Source organism: Cyphomyrmex costatus, unplaced genomic scaffold, assembly GCF_001594065.2.
Source record: "Cyphomyrmex costatus isolate MS0001 unplaced genomic scaffold, Ccosl1.0 scaffold567, whole genome shotgun sequence".
Lineage (NCBI taxonomy): Eukaryota > Metazoa > Arthropoda > Insecta > Hymenoptera > Formicidae > Cyphomyrmex > Cyphomyrmex costatus.
The window spans coordinates 176,226-200,489 of NW_017279855.1; the positions used below are offsets into that span (position 1 = coordinate 176,226).

The 24,264-nt window shown below is 38.2% G+C and overlaps 1 protein-coding gene across 1 annotated transcript; it reads right to left on the minus strand.

Moving 5' to 3' along the window:
- Nucleotides 1-15,870: 15,870 nt before the first annotated feature.
- Vap33 (VAMP-associated protein 33kDa) lies at nucleotides 15,871-23,596 on the minus strand. Its single transcript, XM_018546641.1, has 6 exons — nucleotides 23,195-23,596; nucleotides 19,975-20,130; nucleotides 19,716-19,825; nucleotides 19,283-19,468; nucleotides 19,101-19,202; nucleotides 15,871-18,339 (listed from the first exon to the last, which is right to left on the minus strand). The coding sequence occupies exons 1-6, from the start codon at nucleotides 23,262-23,264 to the stop codon at nucleotides 18,172-18,174; spliced, it is 792 nt and encodes a 263-aa protein (XP_018402143.1). The 5' UTR covers nucleotides 23,265-23,596; the 3' UTR covers nucleotides 15,871-18,171.
- Nucleotides 23,597-24,264: the final 668 nt, after the last annotated feature.

Consider the following 24,264-nt stretch of genomic DNA (forward strand, 5'->3'; position numbering starts at 1 on the left):
GACAAAATTAAGTCAACAATATTGTATTAGTTTTTTCCGAGACGTTCTTCTCAGTGCAAATTCTTTGCAATGATTTAAGATGTTTATTATCATTATTTAATTAATGATCAATTTGTAATATTCTATTTTCAACTTCATTACTTTATAATTGCGATTTCCGAGAAACCAAATTAGCGCTAAATTAGCAAAATATATTTTATAGAACTAAAAATATATTTTGAAAAGTTACATACAAATAGCATGAGGAGTCCACTTTAAATAGAATTCTTTCGTTTAATTATGTTCTTCACTTATCAGTCCATTTTCTATTTTTATTATTGTAAAAATAATTATACAAATAATCATCAAAAATAATCATACACTGTTAGAAATAAGGAGCAATAGTAACTTAATCCTTTGAATTAAATAACATTTTGGTATTTTTTAACTTCTATATGTGTCAAAATATAAGTCAATTTGACTACATATTTTTGTAGTTAATTTCAAAGTACATTCACTAACGTCCATGTTAACGTTGGCACTTAGTAAAAAATTAATTAAATTTTAGTCAATTTTAATACATGTTCTTGAATTAAATTGTCTAATTTATTATTTTAATTTATTTAATGACTATTACTTTAATTCATTTATTGAAAATAAATAGTGGTAACTTATAGAAATGACTAAAAATAGCTCAAATTTGATATAATTTGACATTATGAATTTAACAGTCTAAAAGATAATGTGAGTACTTTATGATATACGCGATCTTTATCACATCGCTATTGACAGTATGTGCGCGCGCGTCTGTGTGTGTGTGTGTGTGTGTGTGTGTGTGTGTGTGTGTGTGTGTGTGCGTGTGCGTGCGTGTAATGTATTTAAATTGCGATAAAAAATCGATAACAAGTATTTATTTTTTAAAACTATCCATTAATTCTTGAAAAGCGTAAGAATGCATATATTTTATATATGTATTAAGTATATTTTTGTAAATATAAAATAGCGGTTCTCTAACACTTCATAACACTTCTTTTCTGATAAAATTTAATAACACATAATAACGTTCATTTTTTTCCTTTATATCGTAGTGCACGTAATACCAACGTAATATAGCACAAGTGATGCAAGTAATTATAAGAATAAAAATGCATAGTATTATAAACTTCAAAATTCACGTTGTTACGTTAAAGTAACTGTGTTAAAAATAAACAAAATTTAAATTAAAAAAAAGTTCCCTACTTCCGGAAGATCACTACGTCTTTTGAGTTTCTGTGTTTAGTAATTTTTACATATAAAAGACAGTAAGCCGGACAAAATAAGTCTTCCCGCTTTGTGGGCCTGTCGCATACACAAAAAAAATTTGACCAAATTATTTACTATCGAACGTAAAAACTTAAAATTTTCCACTTATAAAGTTGTTTTTTTAAGTGTTCGTAAATTTTTATGTTATCGACAAGGAAAACTCCAGAAATTGAATTTTTTGATGCCAATTTTTTTTCTTTCTTAAGCCAAAAAAAATATAGATACATTTCAAGGCGTTTTATCAACATACGATTTTATTTTCGAGTTAAAATTGTTGAGAAGTCAAAAAATTTACGCTTATTTTTCAAGAACAGCTTATCAAAGATACACGTTTCAAACGGTTTTTTAATAAATAGAGCGTTCGAGACTTCGTTGTCTTAAAACGCACATTGTTATTAAGTTCTGTGTGCAACACTAATTTTGTCACCATGTAGGAACGCTTCGTTTTTTTTTACAGGAAATATTACACGATATCGATATTCTAATTGCTTAAAAGAAGTAACAAACACAACAGAACACACACTTTTAAGAAAAGAATTGCCGAACCTTGAATGCGAACCTATAGTGATCGTTCATTTTTTGAAAAAATTTTCAAAAATTTATAACTCGAATGATAAACAAGGTTCACGAATGATAAACAAGGATAACACGACACCTGGGTGCATTTAGATGATGATTCTGAACGCAGCCCTGCATATTGATAAACGACGCGCACGTATCTCTTTTTCTAAAAATTCATTTAAAAAATTGGCATCGAAAAACTCGATGAATACTTCTAGGTTGCGTTCCAAAATTCGACTCTATCAACTCGAGTATCATTTTATCCTTCTTGGTCACCGATTGTTGGACAAGGATAAAAGATACTCGGAGTTGACAGTCAAGTTTTTGGAACATATTCCTAGGGATTTTCCTTGTGACTGTCGTGTGAGTTACTGTGGATTAAAAAGAACATTTCATTACTCATAACTCCATTCAAAATCGTCACATCGCAATTGGAAGAACAGATTCTCAATTGGAGCTTTGCTCTTTCGAATGCTACAATTGCTAAATGCCGAGAATCATTGTTAAAAATATTATTCAAAGAAATTAAGTAGCGCTATAAACTTTTGTTCCAACTCAATATATGATATAATCGACATATGCACGTGATATATCGGACCATGTCTAATGGAAATTCTGCATAATGAATTCATGCCAATGTTTCGGTAAAAATTAGTTGTGAACATTCCAATTGCGTTCAACGAGGGAACCAGTTTGCGATAATTGCACCTACACGGATCACCCGCATAGTGATATTCTGTCTTATAATGATCTATAAGCATCCTCACTTGTCGGTACTGAACTCGTTAGTTTGCATCGCAGCGAGAAAATACGGAAAATCTGCGATACCAACGGACTGGAGCCGTGCTTTGCGGAGCAGGTAAGGTACACTTTACGTTGCACACACGGAACCGAGCTGCTGATGCATCGAGCACGAGTTGTCGCGTGAAAAGTTCGTCGTCGCTCGTTTACACGACGCGACTCCGAACAGTCCGAACAGTGTACTAAACTGAAATTCGTTTGAATTTCTCTCTTTCTTCCGTTCCTCGGGTACTCGTCTCGGTTTCTCCTACCATCAGGTCACGTGCACCCACTGTTTTCATCTTCGTTCAACCAGTAATCACATATATAGTCGTTCTCCTTTCATGTCTGTCGCCTCCCACCGTCGTTTCATCGTCAAGGTTTACGCGCGCTAAGCCTGACGGATCTTTCTCTTTCGCAGTTTTCCGCGGTATCTCGCAGTTGCGCTCGAAGAGCATGTAACATACGTAACGCACAAATACGATGTGAATAAATCGCGCTAGAAATACTGGATGTTCGTTAAAAAAAAAAACTGTAGTCAAATTTCTATATAATATATTAATTTTTTATTATCAACTAATTCTGTATGGTATGTGATAATTTTCGAACCAATTGATCATTATATTAATTAAATATATATTTTTTAATTTGTTAATGAATAGTTTTTCACCTTCTCGAGATAAAGTCAAAACACTGCTCTTTGTTGCTCGAAGGATATACCTACAGCGTTTTTAAGACGTTACAACCAAATTTGCGCAAAAATATAAAAACGTAAAAATTTTTACTGTTTAAGGTAAGATAAGATACGAGTCACGAAAAGAGGATGATTTTGCTGAGGTATTTAAAAATTTAGCCATTTTAGTAAAATCTTTCTTTGAGTGTATCCATACATTGACAGAAGGACTGTCTAAATCTTCAAAAGAGATTTTCCGAGCAAAAAACTCAATTGTTATGTCTGATGCTAAGAACGTATAAAAATAGAATATTTAAGGTACTGATTCATTTCTCGAACTTCACATTGTTAGATATTAAAAGAGAAATGATAACTTAAACCCGTGAGTTAAATAATAGTTTGATATTATTAATTTTTATCTGTGTAAAAATGTAAATCAATTTATTTCTGTGCTTACTTTTAAAGTAAGCATTGTCTGTACGAACGTATGAATTTAGTAAGTAATAAACAAAATTGGAGCCTCTCTAATTTAATACATTTCGTTGAGTTAATTAACTCCGTTGTTTTAGGCAAATTAACGACATATTAAATAGGAACCAATAGATAAGATTAAAAATAACTCAAATGGGTATAATTTGACATTTGTGAATTTAAAAGTGGAAAGAGTTAAAAACAAAATACACGTAAAACAATTTCTTTAAAGTTGCTTTCGAAGAATAATTTAAGAACCTTCTCTTTAACGAGTTAAATGGATTCACTTCCGAAACATTTCTGACATATTGCAAATGAGCGCGAATCAGTTTTCCCTCAATGCGATTCCTGAGTTTATTTAATCAAGTATTTTTAATCAGGCACTTTTGCAAATTAGTTTTCAATGTGACTCCTGTACTCATTTAATTAAGCATTTTTTGCGAGTTGTCGCATGAAAAGCTCGTTGTCGCTCGTTGACGCGATGCTACTCCGAACTGTACTGAACTGAAATTCATTTAAATTTCTCTCTTTCTCAACAAGAATTTTATTCGTTTTCTCGATTATCTGAATACGCAGATAAAATGGGAATTTCACTACGTATGTTACGAACGGCCTGTATAATGTGCATCATTATGTACGCGCCGTAATGTTGATTTTTCATGTGCCCTATCTCTAGTCATCAGTTCTATAGACGGTATTACTGCATAAATTAGCTTCGTTTTTATGGATTTCATGCGGAAATCTAAACGCATTGACACAAAATTTTACTGAATACATTATTGTCTCTCTGTTAAAATTATGTAAGAGAAGAACTTTGTCCTCATTATAACAGAAAAGTAGATAAAAATTAGCAATTAATGTCAATTACTGTAGATAGAGATCCTTATCCTATTAGACACAATGAAGCAGTTCCAAAACCAATATTTCTTAGAAAGAAATACTCCGACAAATTGGAATGAATTTTTTAAAGAGGATCGTCTTTGAGCCGTTAAAACTTTATGCAAACTTTATTTAAATTTTATGCTCAAATATCTTAGCGAATATAAACCTGAAATTAAATTTTATTAAAATCTGCTTAAAATTGGACTAGGAATCAAATCTTCTAACTTATTTAAGCATCTTGAATTTAATTCGTAAAAGGCTCTTTTACATTTTTAATAGACTATAATTTTTATCTGTTAGGAAATAATCTACTAGATGATTAAAATAGATTGTTCCTTAATATGCAAAATCGTGAAGGATCTACGTGCTTTATTTTTAGTTTTTAGACATCTTGTGTAAAAAAGAGCTTTCTAACAGCGGTTTAGAAAATAAAAGTCCTTTGCTCATGCTTCGACTATATATTCCAGATCGGTACTTACACTGTAATGACCTTAACGAACCTCATTCCGAGCGTGCCTCGTAAATGTCACGAGTATTAATTCATCTGCATTGGATACAGTGTATCTCATAAAAAAAAGTGTTACTCCTGTCTTTCTCATAATCGCAAAAGTTTCTACAAAATTTGATAACCGCTCGTTACCGTGAAGACGGCAAAAGAAATATCTACGATCATCTTGGAAGGGAACGCGATGTTACAAGGGATAGAATTTACATTTATACGCGAACAGTTGGAACATTTGCGTTATAAATTTAACACGTTTTGCGTGTTCCAAACTGTCCACCCCAAAGGACCTCGCACTAATTACATAGAAAATTAAAATCCTAGTGAAGCGAGTTAGTAATGTAGCTTAGAACGTGGTGAACAACAGATGCCATAGCTCATTAATGGATAGTTTTTCATCTATGGTGTATAAAAAGGGTAAAACTTGTTTTCACAGAGCACCTCTCCAATTAGTGCGGTTCTTTTTAAGTTAGTTTAACACAAGATGTGTTAACATGTTTCAATTTTAACGTTTATAATATGTTAATTAAGTTAACATATTTTAGTCATTTCTTTTAAAATTCACGTTTCAAAGTACATAAGTTTTATGTTAATAAAATACATAAGTTTCATTTATCTATTTACTCATAAATGATGTGATTTGAACACTAATAGATGTTTAATATCAATTTAACGCAAAATATTCGTATAACACAATGATATTATGTTAAATCAACACTTGGATATGTTATAAAATCGATACAAAAATTTTGGCAAAAACTGATTTTAACACAAATACAAAATGTGTTTTACTGTATGACGGGAAAAAAGCTCCTAGCGAAACGTTGGCGTATCGCCGTGGAGATTCTCGCAATGTATCTTCGGCCACGACAAGTTTTAGCCGCGGATTCGCAAAGTTCGCGGCGCGAGACGCGACGGAGGACGTCTTCTGCTCTTGACGAACGTACGACCTACTTGCCCCTCGGTTTACCCCCTGGATCATCCCCAAAGCTCGAACTTTTCGTTCCCGCGACACTCGGCATACACGACGACGATGTAAATCTCGTGTCTTCGTTTTATTCATGCGCTTTTTCCTCTCACTACCGTTAATATATGTCTCGCTATATAAGTATATAATATAACACGATCCTTATATCTTCTTAAATTATAATTTTAATAATAAAATTTGTTCATTAATTTAATAATAAAATGTTGTCTCTTCTTCCTCCCTTTTATAACACTCAATTGTATTAACATGAAAGAGAATAGAATTTTAAAAGAGGGATAGAGAATCTCTCTCTTTCGTGTAAATATATAATTTTTATTATACACGCAAACTGTGAACAGAATGTAGGAGGTAATTTTTATTTAGGCAAGAAAGTCGGGCAAAAGATTATATATATATATATATATATATAATCTCCTCTCGAAGCAATTTTTACGAAATGGCTCTTCCGCTCCTACCGTTTCTGTCGCCGCTCCCTAATGCACAAACCACACGCGATAAGTGCTAATTGATCCTGCTGCAATAATTTCGTTGGAAAATACAGCGCACTACGAATTGCATCACAATCCCGAAAGCATCACACACCCTAAATCAGAAAAAACACCCAACAGGGCACAAGTCATCCAAATGATGTCAAAATGACTCCAAAATGATGACTAAAAGTCACTTTTCATTCATTTATAATGCATTTTAATCACATCAATTTGCCAATATCATGATTTGTTCTGCTTGGGATACAGTTTTTTCAAGCAGAATATCAAATCACGTCAAACGATAACGTCAAAATGATGTGGAAATGAATCGTAACTGATTGGAAAGAGATTTTTATGTTCATTTCTACCAATGTAAAATTAGAAGAAGATAAAAAAAATAACTTTAATCCAGGTTTGATTTAGTTTTTTATTTTTTTTCTGGTTATAAGAATTATAGAAAAAGATAGAATAAATTAAACCGAGATTAAAGTTTATCTATATTGATGTTAGATAATCAAAGGAACAATGCGGTTACTCAATTCTTTCAGTTAACATTCCGTTATTTTTATCTTCCACGTGCATCAAAATGTAAATCAGATCAATGTCTGTGATTATGTTTAAAGTAAACACCGTTCATATGCATTTAACATAGTAATTAATAAACTAAATTCGAGTTAAATTTGATACATTTCCTTGAGTTAAATTATTATTTAACTCCTACATTGTTATCAGAGACAAGTAAAATGTTAAATAATTGAACTTTTTTGCTTCAACTATATGATTTTCTTTCATCAACCAAGAATTGGTTTATTCATGTACCAAATAAGAGATTAGTTGAATCAACGAAATGGAATTCTCAGTGCATTAGTAATCGTTTTAGAGCTATTTTGATGTCATGATGACTTGTGTTCTGCTTGAGTTCTGCTTGTATTCGATTCAAGATTTGCCCTAGTCTCTGTTCACAGTGCATTAAGGGATACGTTACGTTGATGCATACGTAATGTATTAATACGTTTGTGAAGATGCATGTGGATCTATAGACGCGCTGTGTAATCTCGTATCGACGAACGAAAGCCGGTGTGTTATACGGTATTCCAGTGACCCATCTCGAGTTGCGCGACAGAGCCGCTAACATGACTAACGAGATTAACGTCCCGTGCGTCATTAGCTTATTCGGTATGACCCTTAGATATCATCATTTCGTTTTGCCCCATTACGAGGATACGTCCGGGAAAGCGTGTCACAGACGCGATCCTTTTGCTAACTTATCCGGTCGGGTGGTTTTTCCGAAGCAAATTCCGAACGACGGCACGTATCGCAGATAAAATAAAAAATGAAACTCTTTGCGGGAACCTAAATTAATAATTTTCAGAAGCCCCCGGTGGAGAAGGGTAACCGAGCAAGAAGTTGTTATGCATTTTTTAAAGCGTATGAGCGGCTATATTTCTTTGGAGATACTTGCGGAGTGAATACGCCCCTTTTGGAGCAGGCGAAATATTTTCATGAGTACCTTTAAAAATGAACGAACGTTTCTCAGATAAATTCCACGAAGCTTTTTTAACAGATAACAGTTTTGAAGCTAAGGTATTAATTTTCGTATGACGGATTAAAATTAGCGGAAAGCGGATGCAAGCATATTATTGAAATGAAATGGAAATTTAATCATTTACCGTTTAACTTAAGATCCGTCATTCAAATTAATTTGAATTAATTGATTTGCGGCGAGCTTCGCGATGTCAAATGTCAAAAAGAAAGCAATGACCTCTCTCGTCTTTGCTAAAAAAGATTGAAGAATCGCCGATTGTGAGACAAAATACTCCACGAGGCTTTTTTGACAGATATGATAGCTTTGAAACGCATTAATTTTCATAGACGTTCTAAAGTCAGTGAAAAACGAATGCATAGCGTTATATTCATTGTAAAATTTTATTCGTCGTTTAATTTAAGATTCATCGTTTAAATTATGATGGATCTTTTTTATTTTAGCGCGGAATTCTGATTTGCTGCACGTTTCGTGATATCGAATGTCGAAATTTCGAACGTTGAAAGCGATGACCTCTCTCGACATTTTCGCTAAAAACAAATTGGCAAACGTTTCTGAAATAAATTATTTTACGAGCTTTTTCAACAGACATAGCTTTGACGAGTATTATTTTCACACGACGTTCTATTAAAAAATCAGCGGAAAACGAATACAGCATAGCGTTACTTCTCGTGAAATTTTATTCATTGTTTAATTTAAGATGCGTCGTTTAAGTTTGGATTCTTTTTAATCCTAATTTGCAGCGCGTTTCGTGATATCGAATGTCGAATTATTTTTCAATGTGAATTGTTTCTATGTTTTATTATCAAAAAGAATCGACTCTTACATGTTCTTCTAATTGTTTATATTGTTTCTGCATGAAATAAATTATTCTATGAAGCTTTTTTTAGTAGATTCTAAAATCAGCAAAGAGCGAATATACATAGCATTCTTTCTTGTGAAACTGTATTTATCATTTAATTTAAGATTTGTCATTCAAGTTATGATGGACTTTGGTTTATTTCATCAAAAATCCTGATTTGCGATGCGTTTCGTGATATCGAATATGAAAATTTAGAACGCCGAACGCGATAACCTCCCTCGACATTTTCGCTAAGGAAAAATTAACTCCGGCCAGGAGCTGCGTTATATATCGATTGTCTGCCAATTCTAGGACGTTCTATAGATCCGCCCATGAAATAAGAACGCTCTGATACGATCATTAGCCGGGAACTAACGGGTTGCCCGAGCCGCTGGTTAAAAATGAATCCTCGCACCTGGGGTATACCCGCTATGGCGAGCCGCTGCGAAATTCCGAGATTTCTTCGTACATTCCCGAATCTCATTAAGCAACATCGGAGGGAGTCACGCGAGCGAGGAGAACGTGATTTGGGGCCTCGAACGAGAATTCGAACGCGGTACGTGGAGGCCTCGAAGTCGCGACGCGCCGCGCCGCGCCGGGTGGAGTTCCTCGGCACTGCAATGTTGGCGGTGGAACGCAACGTATCCGGGTAACGCGATCGTCGGCGTTTATTCCACAGGAAGCGTGCCTCCCCGCACGCACCTCCAAGTCATTTTCTCGTACGCGATATAATGCGCCCCGATAATGCATCGGTTATTTCAGGGACAACTCTCCTTCGACAAATTTAGAATCGTTTGCCTTGGCGAAGTTATCTTTAACAGCCGAGTAACATAAGATGAGGGTGTTATAATGATAATTCTGATTAAGATTTTGTTAGATTCTCTCATGTCTGTATTTAAAATATAAGCGATATACCAGTTACTAAAGGCACTTGAAGCGTTTAATTGTCCAATTTTCAGACTCTGATAATTAATTCTATACAGCCCAATGTACCAATTTGGTTAAAAATGAATAATATATATAAAGCAAATGACATTTTATGACGCCGTCCTGTATATACATTGAATAAACTATAATCTCATAATTATTGCTATAAAATTGTTTATTCGACTGTGTAAATTAATTCTACGTATAAAACTCACACATATATATAGGCTGTCGCCTATAATACCTATTATAGTTGCTACCATTATGTCTTTTTCTCTGTAATTGAATCGACGATGGACATACGATTACTTATTTGTGCCATCGCGATAGAAAACCTCCTCATTTCGAAATGATTTACACAAGGTACACTTACATTTACTTTGTGCAGGCAAAGAATAAATTTTACGTAACAAACGCGATTAATCTATTTTTACTCTCGCGGGAGCTTGTAATCGCACGGAATGAACGGGAAAATCTACATCGGACGGAACGAAAGATCGCTGCTGCGAACTCGCGTAGCGGGATCGAAACGAGAGGACACTTTCGACAAATTCGGGGATAAGAAAAAAGAACGGAAAAGAGAAAGGAAAGTGCCAAGACGTGCGCTGTCGTGAGGGGTAGCGAGGGTGCGTTCGTGCAGTTCACCGTTCGTTCGTTCGTTCGTTCGTTCGTTCGTTCGTCCGTCCGTCTGCGAGTCGAACGCAACCCTCGATGGCTCGCTCGCTCGAGTCGACTCGAACGCGCTCGAACGAGGGTAGGGTCGAGCAGCAACCCCTCGCGCATTTTCTCTTCAGCGACTAGCGAACTCCGCTCGCGCTCACGTTACCCGAAGCACGAAGGGCACAAATCTCGCCGTTCTCCTAGGCCGATCTTTGCGAGAGCGCCGCACGACGTTGCGGACGTCTTGTATTATCGATTGACGAAAGTTACGTGGAGGGACTCGCCGCCGGGGCACGACGAGCGTGACGTGAGCGAGCGAGCTGGGGGCGAGAAAATGAAAAAATAAAAAAAAAAAAAAGGAAGAAAGATGAAACGAGCGAGCGAAGAAATTCATCAATCCACACGCGCTCTCCCTACCCTCTTCGCTCGCGTTCTCTTCTCTTCCTTTCCTCTTTTTCTTCGCTCTACACACTATTCACTAAGTATATACGTTGTCTCTTTTCCTGACTCCCTCGTCTCCCGATCTCGTACCCCGTTTTCGATCATCATCGAGAACGAGAGGACCAAATGCATTCGCGTTATCCGATGTAGAACTCTCGGTGAGGGATTTTGTATCACAGATAGGGACGAGAAAAGCAGGAGACACGCGAAGAGAGACAGATGATGATGATGATGATGAGAGGGATAATCGCACTCACCCTCACGGGGTTAGACCGTCGCGGTGGAAGCCTCGTTGGCAGCACGGACGACGAACGTGCTTGCGTCGGAAACGGCAGTAGTGGCAGTGTCGGAACTCATAGTGGCGGCAGTCGCGATGACGACGGCGGCGACAGCGGCGATGGCAGCGGCGGTGGCGGCGGTGGCAGTTACGGCGCTGTCGACGACGCTGTACACGAAGAACGCGACCAGGCCGTACAAGGACAACGAGACGACGGTGACGGCGACGGCGACCGCACCAAGAACGACGTTGTTAGCGTGAACTGCAGGCGATGACGGCGACGGCGGCGGCGACGACGACGACGACGACGACGATAGTGATGACGATGACGGTAACGCGGATGATGATAATGATGACGAAAAGTAGTCACTTCCCACCTCCGTACAATCCGGGGAGGGCACCATCTCCTCCTCGCCCGTGCGATCGCGTGCACACCCGCCGCCGATGACGACGACGACGACGACGACGACGACGCCGACGTCTACACCACTGCTGCTCCTGCTGCTGTTCTGTGCAACGACGACCACCACGCTATGACACCACCGTGGTCGCGCTACCACCCCGAGTAACATCGTCGCAGTGTCATCGTCGTCGCGCCCCTCGGCGTGCGCCCCGTTTTTCGCGTGTTGCTGACTGATATTGCTGATACTCGCGCGCTCGATCGCACCCACCGTGCGTGCGTGCGTGCGTGCGTGCGACGGGGGTGGGCGCGAAAGGAAAAAAAAAAAGGAAAAAAGGGTCGAACGAACGCACAGGACGCACGCACTCTTTCGTCGCTCTCTCCCTTCCTCCCTCTTTCTCTCCCTCGCTCCTCTCGTTCACTCTCCCTCTCCCTTTCTCTCTCTCTTTCTCTCTCTCTCTCACTCTCTCTTTCTCCCTCGCGGCGATTACACGCACGAGGACCCGAGAAGACGGTGCTCGTCCCCCGATCGACTGCACGACACCGATGCCCGCTGATGCCAGGAGACGCCCCAACGCGGGGCACCCAGTTCGACGTATGGCGAGCGACGGTTCACCCCGCGATCCGCGTCTCTGCTCGGCCCGACTCGCGCAGTGCCGTAACGCGAGGCCGAATCACCCGCGATGCCCGCTCGGGGGTGGTTGGGCGCGCGCACCCCTTTCCCCCCCCTCGCGACCTTATCTCTTAACCCTTCCTCGAGTATGCCGCACCCGCGTGATACCGTTCTATATTCGACGATTCCCGAAAGAACGTTCCTTCGACATCGTTCCCACACCGGTCCGTCGATCGATCTTTTTCTCCAGCTGGTTCTCCCCTTTCTTTCTTTCTCTCTTCCTCCGCGTCGCGAAATCCCAAATCCGCGACTGAAGATTAGATATTAATTTCGCGTTGGATCGAACGAATGATCTCGGCGAATTTCCGCACGTTCGCACCTTTTGGTGTTCTCAATCGATGATTTCCCCCCGCATTCGGAGAACTTATCCCTAAACTGTTTCGCGTGACGAAAGGAGAGGATAGTTTTAGTCGCGGGCACCGCAAACCTTTTCGGGCGACCTGGAGCCGTCGGGCACTCAGCGGCAAGGTGGGGGACTAAGGAAGCCCTTGAAATCAATAGCCAGCCGCTACTGCCGCCGCCACCCTGATCAGGCTGCTCTGCGCTGTATCCGTCGCTTCGCCGCCGCCACCGCCGCCGCCACCGCCGCCGCCACCACCACCACCACCAGCACCGCCACCGTCATCGTCGCCGTCGCCGCCTCCTCCCTCTTCCCGTATCCCGATTTATCCGCACGGCGTGACCGAGGAAGTCGCGTCTCGCGTCGTGCCCGACTTTAGTTCGCAGCCGAACGTCTCTCGGTGCCGAGCGTCATCGGTCACCGAGTGACCCGATCACGGAAGGGGGGGTAGGAGGGGGTCCACGGGGTGTCGTGGAAACGCGTCGCGATGCATGGAATTCCGATGACCGCCAATTCTCTCTTCGTTATCGTTATTAGGGAGTCTGTCTGGCCGAATCGAACCCGTTTTGGGGATCGAGTGCCGCAATAAAAGGAAGAAGAAGAAGATTAGGGAGTCGGTATTTGAGGCATCAAAGGGAGACACCGTGTGCCCTTCGATTTGTACGGTGAACGCTCCAAATATAATATACGTGGAATGCGAACAATAACACAGTTGTTGCCACGAGTCCTTTATGTAGGATTACTCTTATAAGGGTGCTTTTGCAGAAATTTCGCTACGATTACGATCGAAAGGTTTCCCCATAATGCTACCAAAAATCAGTGAAGCTCAACTGAAAAGGTTTCTCCTGGTTCTCGCTGCACGACATTAACTTTATCATATCCAAGAAACGTTAATGTACAGAAAAGGCGGTTTTGCTGAAGTATCTAAAAATATTTGAAACTTTTTAGCTAGTACAGATTTAAAGATAATTTTATTCGACATATCAAAATAAATGTGTAGGACGCTCAAAACTTTTCGCAACATCGATCATTGTGTGCTTGAGATTCTTACGTAATTAATTTAATGGTTCAACAAAATTGTTTTCATTTGTGTATGCCTAGCTGAATTGTTAGATCCTTCATTAAATTCTTTCCTCCCGTGAGTAAAAAATCTGATCTCTTTTCTTGTATATATATGCACCGTTAAATTCATAAAAAAAAAAAAACAATGACATTAAACAGTTTAACTTAAGAAATGAATATTAAATTTGACTCATCATTTGTAGTATATTGTTTACTAAGTACACTACGTTAATGTGTGATTGTTGTTTACTTTAAAAATAATTACAGAAATGAATCAATTTACATTTTGGCACACATAGAAGTAAAAAATAACAAAATTTTATTTAACTCAAGATATTGGATTGTCGTTGGTCCTTTGACATCTAAGAATGTGGTATAAAAGCCAAAATCTCACGGTCATAGCACTGAATCACGAGTTGTCATGGCGATCTTTATCTGAACCTTCACTTTGTCCTATCCCTCTATGTCCCATTATATTTAAACGGGGCGTATCTCGGAGCACGCTATTGTCAAAAATCTATGATAAAACCCGGGCAACAGCTACGACTTAACGCGATATAACAAAGATGAGAATGAAGTTTTTTATATGCAAAGCGAAAAAGATTTGATCTTAAACCGATGACGCAAGTACCGAGAAAATGGATATGAAAGAAAGTCAAACTCACCCCCCCCCCCCCCCCCCCCCCCCCCCCACGCGTCTCTCTCCAGCATTTATAGGTCTTACTTTGACGTTCTTACCGCAATGGGTGGACGCGACCTTCCGATATGACCGAAAATATAGACGCGTAGGGAGACGTACGTGGATTGCGGTCTGGTTATGAGTTGACCTACTCCACTTTGATTCTACCTACACGCTCCCTTTCCAGGGATGCTACCCCTTTTGGAAACTGTCTGGCGTCACGAGGATGCTTGCCCGAAGTCACGATCTCCCGACATTTTATCTTATTGTCTACAAAACAGTTTTTTCTCTGTTCATCTCAGCTCGTTTAATCCCCGCCCGAAGAAATAATTAATGTTAAAACTGTTAACGCTATTAAAACTTCAATATTAATTTAAAATTTAATGTTGCCAGGAATCTCAATATTTCTGATCTGATTAATCTAGTATCTCTGATCTGACTTTAATCAAGTACTTGAAAGATTCAAACTATGGGCAGTATTTACACTTATTTAAAGATATCTTAAATAATATCTTAAGATGCTAATGTAGCCTTCTTGATTGGCTTATGACATCATAAGACTGTAGTTAAAATATTCTCAAATATAAGAATCGTACGAATAACAACCTATGAATCAGGAAGTGGAGTGAAACTACACAATGGAACGTTTAAACAGGGAGCGATGCATTTGCACACACCATCGGCCGATTCCTAGTAATTTTTAACTGCTTTATTAATGAGATTATATTATTTTAAATTAGCCGATTAGCGATGTAGGCAATTGATATACATCCGCTTAAACATTTAGTTACAGATCTGAAAATAATTTGGATCATTTAAGAATTATATAGTAAACTCAAACATGATTAGGAACACACTGCAAAAAATTTAGCAATATTCTAGCAATCAACTTCCTACATAATTGTTTTGATAATTCAATAAATTAATAGCTAGCTAAATTTTTATATCTACTTCAGCAAAGCCGTTCTTCGCGTAAAGATGACTTTTACTTCTATTCGTGAATGTATCTTTACGGAATATTATCGAAACAAGGACGTTCTCTGCCGCGCCACAAACGTGCGTCATACATGCGTTCTCATTCTTGAAGGAACTTACTGTAAAGCATGATTTGTTGTCTTTAGAGAAATTTAATACTGGAAGATAGTGATTAATTATACATATTGAGTATATAAGCTGTTCAATGTTTTGAATAACTAAAATAAGTAATTTTTAATTAAATTTTTGTAAGAGTGGACTATTTTTTAAATTTAAGTTCTTGATAAATAAAAGAAATATGAAATAAAAAATATTGATGATAATTTAGGAATCTAGATTTAAGCCTTGAAGAGTCATCAATCTCGACACGTCAATCGACAGAATTATGCGAAAACTTATAATTTCTTGCTGTGGTATCGAATACATTAGAAAAGTCTTGTATAGTACATTCTTTAATAGAATACTTTTATTCAAACACGAGTGTTAACGAAATCGCTGTTAATAGATTAATCGCACGTGACGACGTGGTCACGCATGAAGCAAAACCGCAAAAACTTGGTAATGATATATATAATTATACGTATAACAATCGTATATAGATCATATACAACAAATTCTTGGTATATCTGTAATAAAATCTCACTAACGTAGTAGTATCTAAGGATGTTTATGCGTTGTGCATACTAATTGCATCGTTTTCTTTTTTTCTACGGAATAATGGAGAGTACCTCTGGTGCAGTTAAAACGCACGAGATAAGAAACGTGCATTTGCCCTCTCTTAGGCACGAATATACATAACATACACATATATATATATATTCATATATTATATATATATGTATTCACATATATTCTGTTTTACAAAGACGCGACATAGATCAGGTTCGAATTAACAAACTTCATAATTAATACACGGAATATACATGTAAAATATATATGTAAGGAGAGGTAGAGCTCTCAATTTTACACGATTCGAGATCTAAAATCGTTCTCTCGCTGTAAGAGCCGCTGAGTTCTTCTCGCCGAAATCAAACTTATAGGAATGTCTTGGAAAAATAACGCTATATTGAAGAGAAGTCCGAATAAACCATCTCCGAATCAGAAACTCGTACAGCGATGAAAATTTCACACCGATATATGAAATACACGCATCGTCAAGCACGACGAAAAACGCATTTATACAGTATACGTGTCTAATTTAATGGTGAAACGTAATCTTTATGTTCTTTATGTCCATATATTACAGAGCCGCGAGACACGAAAAATTCGTAGCTCGCTAAAAAGATTTGCGAGGACCAAGTGTGGTGATGTAAAAAAAAAAAAAACTCGGAGCGACGGAGGAAGCCAGTAAAGTTCAAATCGTGTTAATACTGTATTGCCTTCTAGTCCTAAGGCACAGTTATATAAATATCTCTATGTCTGTGTGAGATAAGTATTATGTGTGCTCAACAATAGTATTTAATATGACAACCTGTCAGCTCGTTGAAATCTTAGATTGAGCGACTCGCGTTCGCTTCGGACTCCTCGACAAATAATATATGTCCATGCATAACTATCGCGTACCAACGCTTATCTAGATGACATTCGAGTAGAGAGGTACATAATTCAAAACCCTTCAGCGTTTGTGATATCCGAGACATATCTTTATTCGTTATTTTCGTAAGACAAACATAAAGAAATAAAAAGTACACTGAAGCGTCAAGTAAGTTCAATGCATTTTATAACGTCCCTTTCTCTCTCTCTCTCTTTCTCTCTTTTTATCTTTCTCATTTAAAATACCAACGCTGGCGGAATACAACTGCCAACACAACCAATTATTGGGTCATAAACCACTACTCGTCAGCCAGCTCCGCCTCTACCTTCCTCTTTCCCCCTCCGACCCCCCGACTATGTGTATTATATATATTTTCAAATGGACACAATATGTACAACAGGGAATGAGAACGGCGCCTAGCGCGGATGCACCGAAGCAGTGCAAATCGAGCGAACTTGGGCAACAACCGTTCTCATGCAGTACACCAGCAACTGGACTATTTCTGCTCTTCCGATTGTACAACATGATTATGTGACGTAAAAGTTATATTACGTAGAGAAAGATGCTATATATGACAGTAATAGCACCCTCACTCGTTCGTGTGTGATCTTTTGCACCAGTACGGTTCGGCCTATTGCGAATAAGTGGTGTACAAATTCGAGAAAGAGTGCGATAACAATTAGTAATTGTGGTAACTTATATTCCCAATAGCGAATAAGATTTCAAAGGCGTTGAGTGATGCGACTGACGAATAATATTTTGAATATGTATTTATAAATACGAAACCATTATTCGTTATTCGCGGGTACACATTTTGCTCAACGTTATTTCAAGGCAGGGAGCAAGTTACAGAGCGAAAATCCCTTTACAAGCATAAAAATAAGAATGTAACCACATAATAAACATGAACCGAGCATTACTTAGCGTCTTCTAACCATGGTTTAAAAAAAGAAACAAAAAAAAATAAATAAAATATAGAATAAATTTTAAACCAAGCATTTTATCAGGTTAAGCACACACCCGTAACGAGCAATCCTATTAATATAGACCACTACCGTCCGTGTTTACAGCATTTATTATGAACATTCGAGTAACGCAACGTTTGAAGTCTGTGCCTGCGATCGAATGATGGCACATGACGGCAGAAGACAGGCTAAAAAAATTTGGGGGCGGTGGGGATACACTGAGGTATACGATAAGATAAAGGCTGTTCAGATTAGTTTTCCCAGCAAGTAACCGACTATAACCATGGCGACGGCGATGAGAATACTAGTTGATGTCGGAGATAACTGGCTATTGCTCTGCGAGGTTAGTCCTCTGGCGGCTGCTAGATTACCATCGTTGCCCAGCGCCACATTTCGCCACTTCATTAAATCTTCCTGCAGAAAAATACATACTATATATCAGATTGTTCACGATTTTTTAATCTGCAACATCTTTTTAAATTGAAATTGATGTTAAGAATTTATTAAGTCATTCGTAGAATATGTAGAAATACTGCGGGATTATTAATTTAATATTTTATGGATAATTTAATATCTTAAAAACGTGTAAAGCAAATATTCAGCTAATACAAATTCGAAATGCAACAAGTTTGATTTATACAAATCGACGAGTTGTAAAAAATTACATCTAGGTAACAAATTAAAGAAGACTCTCGAAAGTTTCAAATAACAAGAATAGTAAGGCTAATGAGAGCTATTTCGCTGTTATTAGTGCGATCATATATAAGATATGTTAAAGTGTGAATATTATATACTACGTACGTAGTTCCCCCCCCATTGCGCGCCGAACATCCGTCGAACTTAAAACGCAAATCTATTCAACTACCGTAGTAATATCACAATTTTTAATGCTATATAGCATCTAAAATTGGATCTTAATAATATGTTGAAAGACATATTAAATTCTTAAATTATAATATTAAAGAAGAAATAAATTTAAATCTAAGAAAAATAAGAATTGTGAAGAATATTACGAGTTGGCGTTTCGTCCCGGGAACTACGTACGTAGTATATAATATTCATACTTTAACATATCTTATATATGATCGCACTAATAACAGCGAAATAGCTCTCATTATCCTTACTATTCTTGTTATTTGGATCTAGGTAACAATTGATTTTTCCTTAATACTTGCCCTAAGTTGAAGATTTTCCTGCCTAAGCGTGCTTTCCTCTACCCTAAGCTGATTAACCTCTTGCGCAGCTTTTATAAGTTTCTCTTCTGCTTCACCAAGAACCTGACGAGAGAATTATATTGTTTGAAACCATAACAAATGATTATTGTTGTCAATGTACAACAATACACTTAATATTTTACCTTAGGCGACGATTTGACCGAATCGCCAACTGTTTTATTCTTTCCGTTAGTCGCATTAGAGTCTGCCTTAGTTGTTGTGGAAGTTGCAGTCATTTTAACCGTGCTACTAGTGGTGCTAATTACGGGATTCTCAAAGACGCATTTCAATTTAGAGTCCATTAACTGATCTGGATTTATATCCTTCCACTAAAAAAACAAAAAGAGATATATATAATTATTATAAATCATTATTTAATTTTAAAATTAAAGAGAATTATTAAAATAATAAGAAATATGTTTACTTTTTGTTTTTAGTGACATCTACTTTACATATTATTAGTTTCAACATAGTATTACGCTCTTACTACACTGTGAATCTCATTATTAATATTAATTAATATTATCATATTAATTATCAATTATCAATATTTAATATAAAGTCATATTCTCTTACCACATCAATTGGATATTCATCGTCATCATCATCTGGTGCTACCACAGTTTGCACCATAAATTTGTGTTTATTTTTCTCCGACGGATCGAAATCATATGGTTGTAAGCATACTGTAATAAAACACAATATTCAATCATAAAAAAACCTTCTCTGGCTTTTCTAAATTTAAAAAATATCATCTAAGAAGTACATGAAAAAATTATGAAACTTTAAGTATAGAAAATAAATAATAATTTTGATTTCGATGTTATAGACTAACCTGCTATTTCAGTGACATCCTTTGGCTTGAGAGCACCAGAGTTTGGACGTACACAGTATCTCTTTGGGGCAGTAGTCTTTATTTTAAAATATACCTTTTTATTCGTTGGATTAATTAATTTTATATATGATGTGACTGGGCCTCCTGTAAAAGGACCTGTAACAAGATAAATAAAAAAATTAATTTATATTTATTTACAATGATATATTCATTTACATATAATAGCTGAATTTGTTCATAAATTCAATGTCAAATAGGTATTTATTTTCTGTTGTAATTTAAAGTAGAGATCGTAATGATCAAACACACAGTAAAAAAGGAAGATTACTTCCAGAAGAATACAGGTACAAAGTACAAAGATTGGCTGTGTTCAGTCAGTAGAAAAAGCAGTTTTGCTGCTATACAATAAAACTTTTTAATTGAAAATGAAAATGATCATATCAGAATTCTGGTTATCTTAATTAGAATTATAATTAATTTAACCAGAAAATTTTTCCTTTAAACCAAATCCTCAATATTAACAGCTAGATTTTTTACTGTAACATTTTTTAATATGATTGAATAATACATTTAGATTCGAAGAGAATTAATAGCAAGAACCAAATACACCAAAAAATCTTACACAGTTGCAAAGTTATTTTTTCTACTGTACGCAACCTATATAAATATTAATATTAACGAATACGTAATTATTTGACTTCCGTTCTACTTTTTTATGAATTACCAACATAACAATCAGCTACTACATAGTTAATAAAATTTTTCTCATGTATTATTATGATACTAATGAGAACTCCTATATTTACGTTTCTTTAAAGAAGAGGATCTTCGAATCAAGATCCATCACTTTCATTAGTTGCTAGTCATTCAGTCATTAGTCATCATTTCATTAGATAACGTTCAAATTCCTTTCAGAAAAGCGATATGTAAAGCAAAAAATTGTTAATTACTACCGTATAATAACTGATTATATAAAAGTTAGTTATTACTAATTACTATGTAATAACACATTTTAAGAAATGCTGAAGTGAATAAATATTTTGTTCTATTCTATAATTACACATTTCAACTAAATTATCGCTGAATTGTTATACAAAGTCATACAAAAAAAAGTAAATGCAATATAAATTTTTCATATATACATCACTCATTTGCCACACAATTCAAAAAACAAATTTTTCCAGAAAATAAGTTTGAATATTTTAAATCATTAAAATCTTGTAATATTAATTTTGAATTATAATTTTGATGTAATAACGGATTATAGAAGAATGAAAGTATACATATAATTTTAAAATGCATTTTTCTTTTTCTTTCTTATGTTTCCGTTTATTTTTACAAACAATTAAAAAATGATTTTTAAGTTAAAAAATTTAAATTATATTGTTGTGATTATAAATGAGCGATATAAACAGGATGATTCATTTTAATATTGACAAGTAAATATAATACTTTGGAGAGCAATTTTACTAAAATAAAAAGTATTTGAAACGTTTTTTATACAATTTTTATTCGAAATGTGTTTTTTTTTTATATATCTTTGAAATATTTCTGTTAAAATCAAAATGAATCACTCTGTATACAAAAAGAAACACGTACAAAAGATATGCGGCAGAAGAGAGGAGTGTGGATGGAATAATCAGCTGGCGGATTATGGAATTGTTTTCGAGTACGTCTCGCTCCCGATAACGAGAACATTGTGCTCGTCGAAACGGCGATACGCCGTGGACGTCTCGAGTGGTCGTCTTGCCAAATACAATACGCGTGACACGCACACGACACCGGTCACGGTCGAAGAGTGTTACGCCACTCGATTTAAGCATAATTAATCAGCCTCGTTTTCACGGCAATCGGTGGCGAGCAAGACGACGAAGCGCCGACCGAACGCAGCAACGTAAACAATTGCAGCCGATATTGCGTCTGAGGTGTTAACGGAATTCCACCCTGCGTGGGCGTGTGAGTTACGATATTACGAATGAGCGATACATCTATCCCTTTTTACAGAATCAGTTCTGCAATGTAATGTCTCGAAGGTGTATACTCCTCTAAAATTCGAAAAAGAAGCCCGCGTGCGCGCGTAGGTGGACGAAACGTAGGGGAGAGACCAGAGAGTTCAACGTTCTCGCGACGTTTTCACGACGTATATACGGGCCTTCGACTCCAAGGGAGAAAGACAGAGATGGGGAGAGAACGTGGTGGAAATGGTGAAAAAAAAAAATTCGAGCGGCATTATTCGGAAACTAGGCGATCTACCGCCGGCGCCGACCTCTCCTGCCGCGAGGCATCGCGAGGCATAAATAAACGAGGCTCTTATGGATTACTGACGTATAGCGGAGCGACTAAGTGGAGCAGCGGGTATACACATTCAATAAATGACTTTTCCTCGTATCGGCGATTAGCGATCGTCCGGCATTCGACGGGCATTGAGAAGTAACGGGCGGCATGCCGATCGATGGGCAGAGAGCCGCACTCCACGTTTCGCGAAAAAACCGGGAAATCGACCGATCGTCCCTTTTCCGTTTCTCGGGGAGGGAAGAAAAAAAAAAAGCAGCTACGGAAGCGGCCAGAGAGGGCGCGAGAGCCATCGGCCTTGTCCGTCGTCACCTGCCCCGTCCGTTTCGTTCCCTCGTCTCAGGGGGGAGAGGGGGGGGACGAGATTTGCCCCGTCAAGGCGCGAGGGAGTCGAGACGAAGAGCGGGGACGGGACCGCGGCGCCGCGACGACGGCGGATGACAGCGGATTGACACCCGGACGGGGACAGATGGGGTTAGGTACGGACGTACGGCGAGCTCGTCGCACACGCTCGTCGAGGCATCCACGGCCGCGACCTCGGTGCACCTCGGTGCACCTCGGTATGCATGCGGCACGACGACGCGACAATCGTCGGCAGCCTGGCTAGCGTGGCTATAGCTCAGCGATCGCCGTGCCGTGCCGTGCGAAGAGACGATAGAACGTGAGCAGCCGAGACGGCCTTACGTCATCTTGACGACGTAGCTAGCCCCGTCGTGCTGAGCTTCTCGTCGCGAACGTCCGCGTGAATGTCGTCGCGAGCGATGCATTCGTTGGCGTTTCAGTTCGCGACGAGGAACACATAGCGACAAGAAGGAATGCAAAACTAATGAAAGAAAGAGAGGGAGAGAGAGAGAGAGAGAGAGAGAGATACACGACGTGCGAGTGAAGAATGAGTCTGTTGAATTGAAATTTTGTTCACACAGCGTACCCCTGAATCGGAGCTCGTTCTGCGGCTCGATAATTAAAACCTGCTCGGGCTTGTCGGACCTCGACGACATCCTGACTGGCGGACTAAGACGAACTTCCCGAGTCACGGCTTTGTTGCTGTCTTCCACCACCTCCTCCTCCTCCGCCGCCACCACCTCCGTCTCTTCGTCTTCTTCCTCTCCTCCTCCTCCGCTCCGCCGCCGCCGCCGCCGTCTGCTGAAGCGCCAACGGGTGGTCGACGACGCGTTGGGCCCCGCGTATTGACAAGTTGCCTGATGCTCTAGGCTCGTCGCGATTCCTCCGCGTCGGCCGTGTACTACGTCGGAGCTGTCCCGTTTCCCGTGCCGTATCTTTACCGAGATTCCGTTGGACTGATTCCGATTCGCGGCTGGCCACCGATGCGCATGCGCCCAAACTGTGTACGCGAGCTGTAGAGGCCGCGTTACGTCACGGCCGGTAAATCGGTCCGTTCGGTTTTTCTCTCCTCTCGGCCGCACGGTCCCCGTGGCTGCACTTGCCCTGTACCTCCTGCACTTGCTTCAGCTCTAATTGAGAGAAATTTTTCTTTTTAGATTCTTTATACAATTTTCTAGAAATTTTACATAAATTTCAGAATTTTTTCAAAAAAAAAATATATATATATATTTCTATAATATAAATATAATAACTGTATGATTATATGACTTAATTATAGCTGCGTCGATTATTTTATAACTTCTCTATAATATTTAGATAATAATACTAGAGAGAAACTTGAGAGTGAGGGTGCAAACCCATGCAGCGGAATAGCGTAACGCGGAACGAGAGTAGAACCAATTAGTGACCCTCTAATAAGAGTCTGGACACGTGAAGTCCGCCATTATTCGTCGAAATTGTGCGAGAGAGAAAAAATCATGCTATCTCATTCTAGTGGCGCTGTAAGTTGTAGCTGATTGTAGCTCTACAAACTTCATAGTTTCTGTTTCTGTTTCGTCTCGCCTCATGCATCGTATCATTTTTAAGACCAAAATTTTAAAGCATTAATTGTATTATTTGTATTTAAATTTAATTTTTATTAAAGTTTCTTAATCT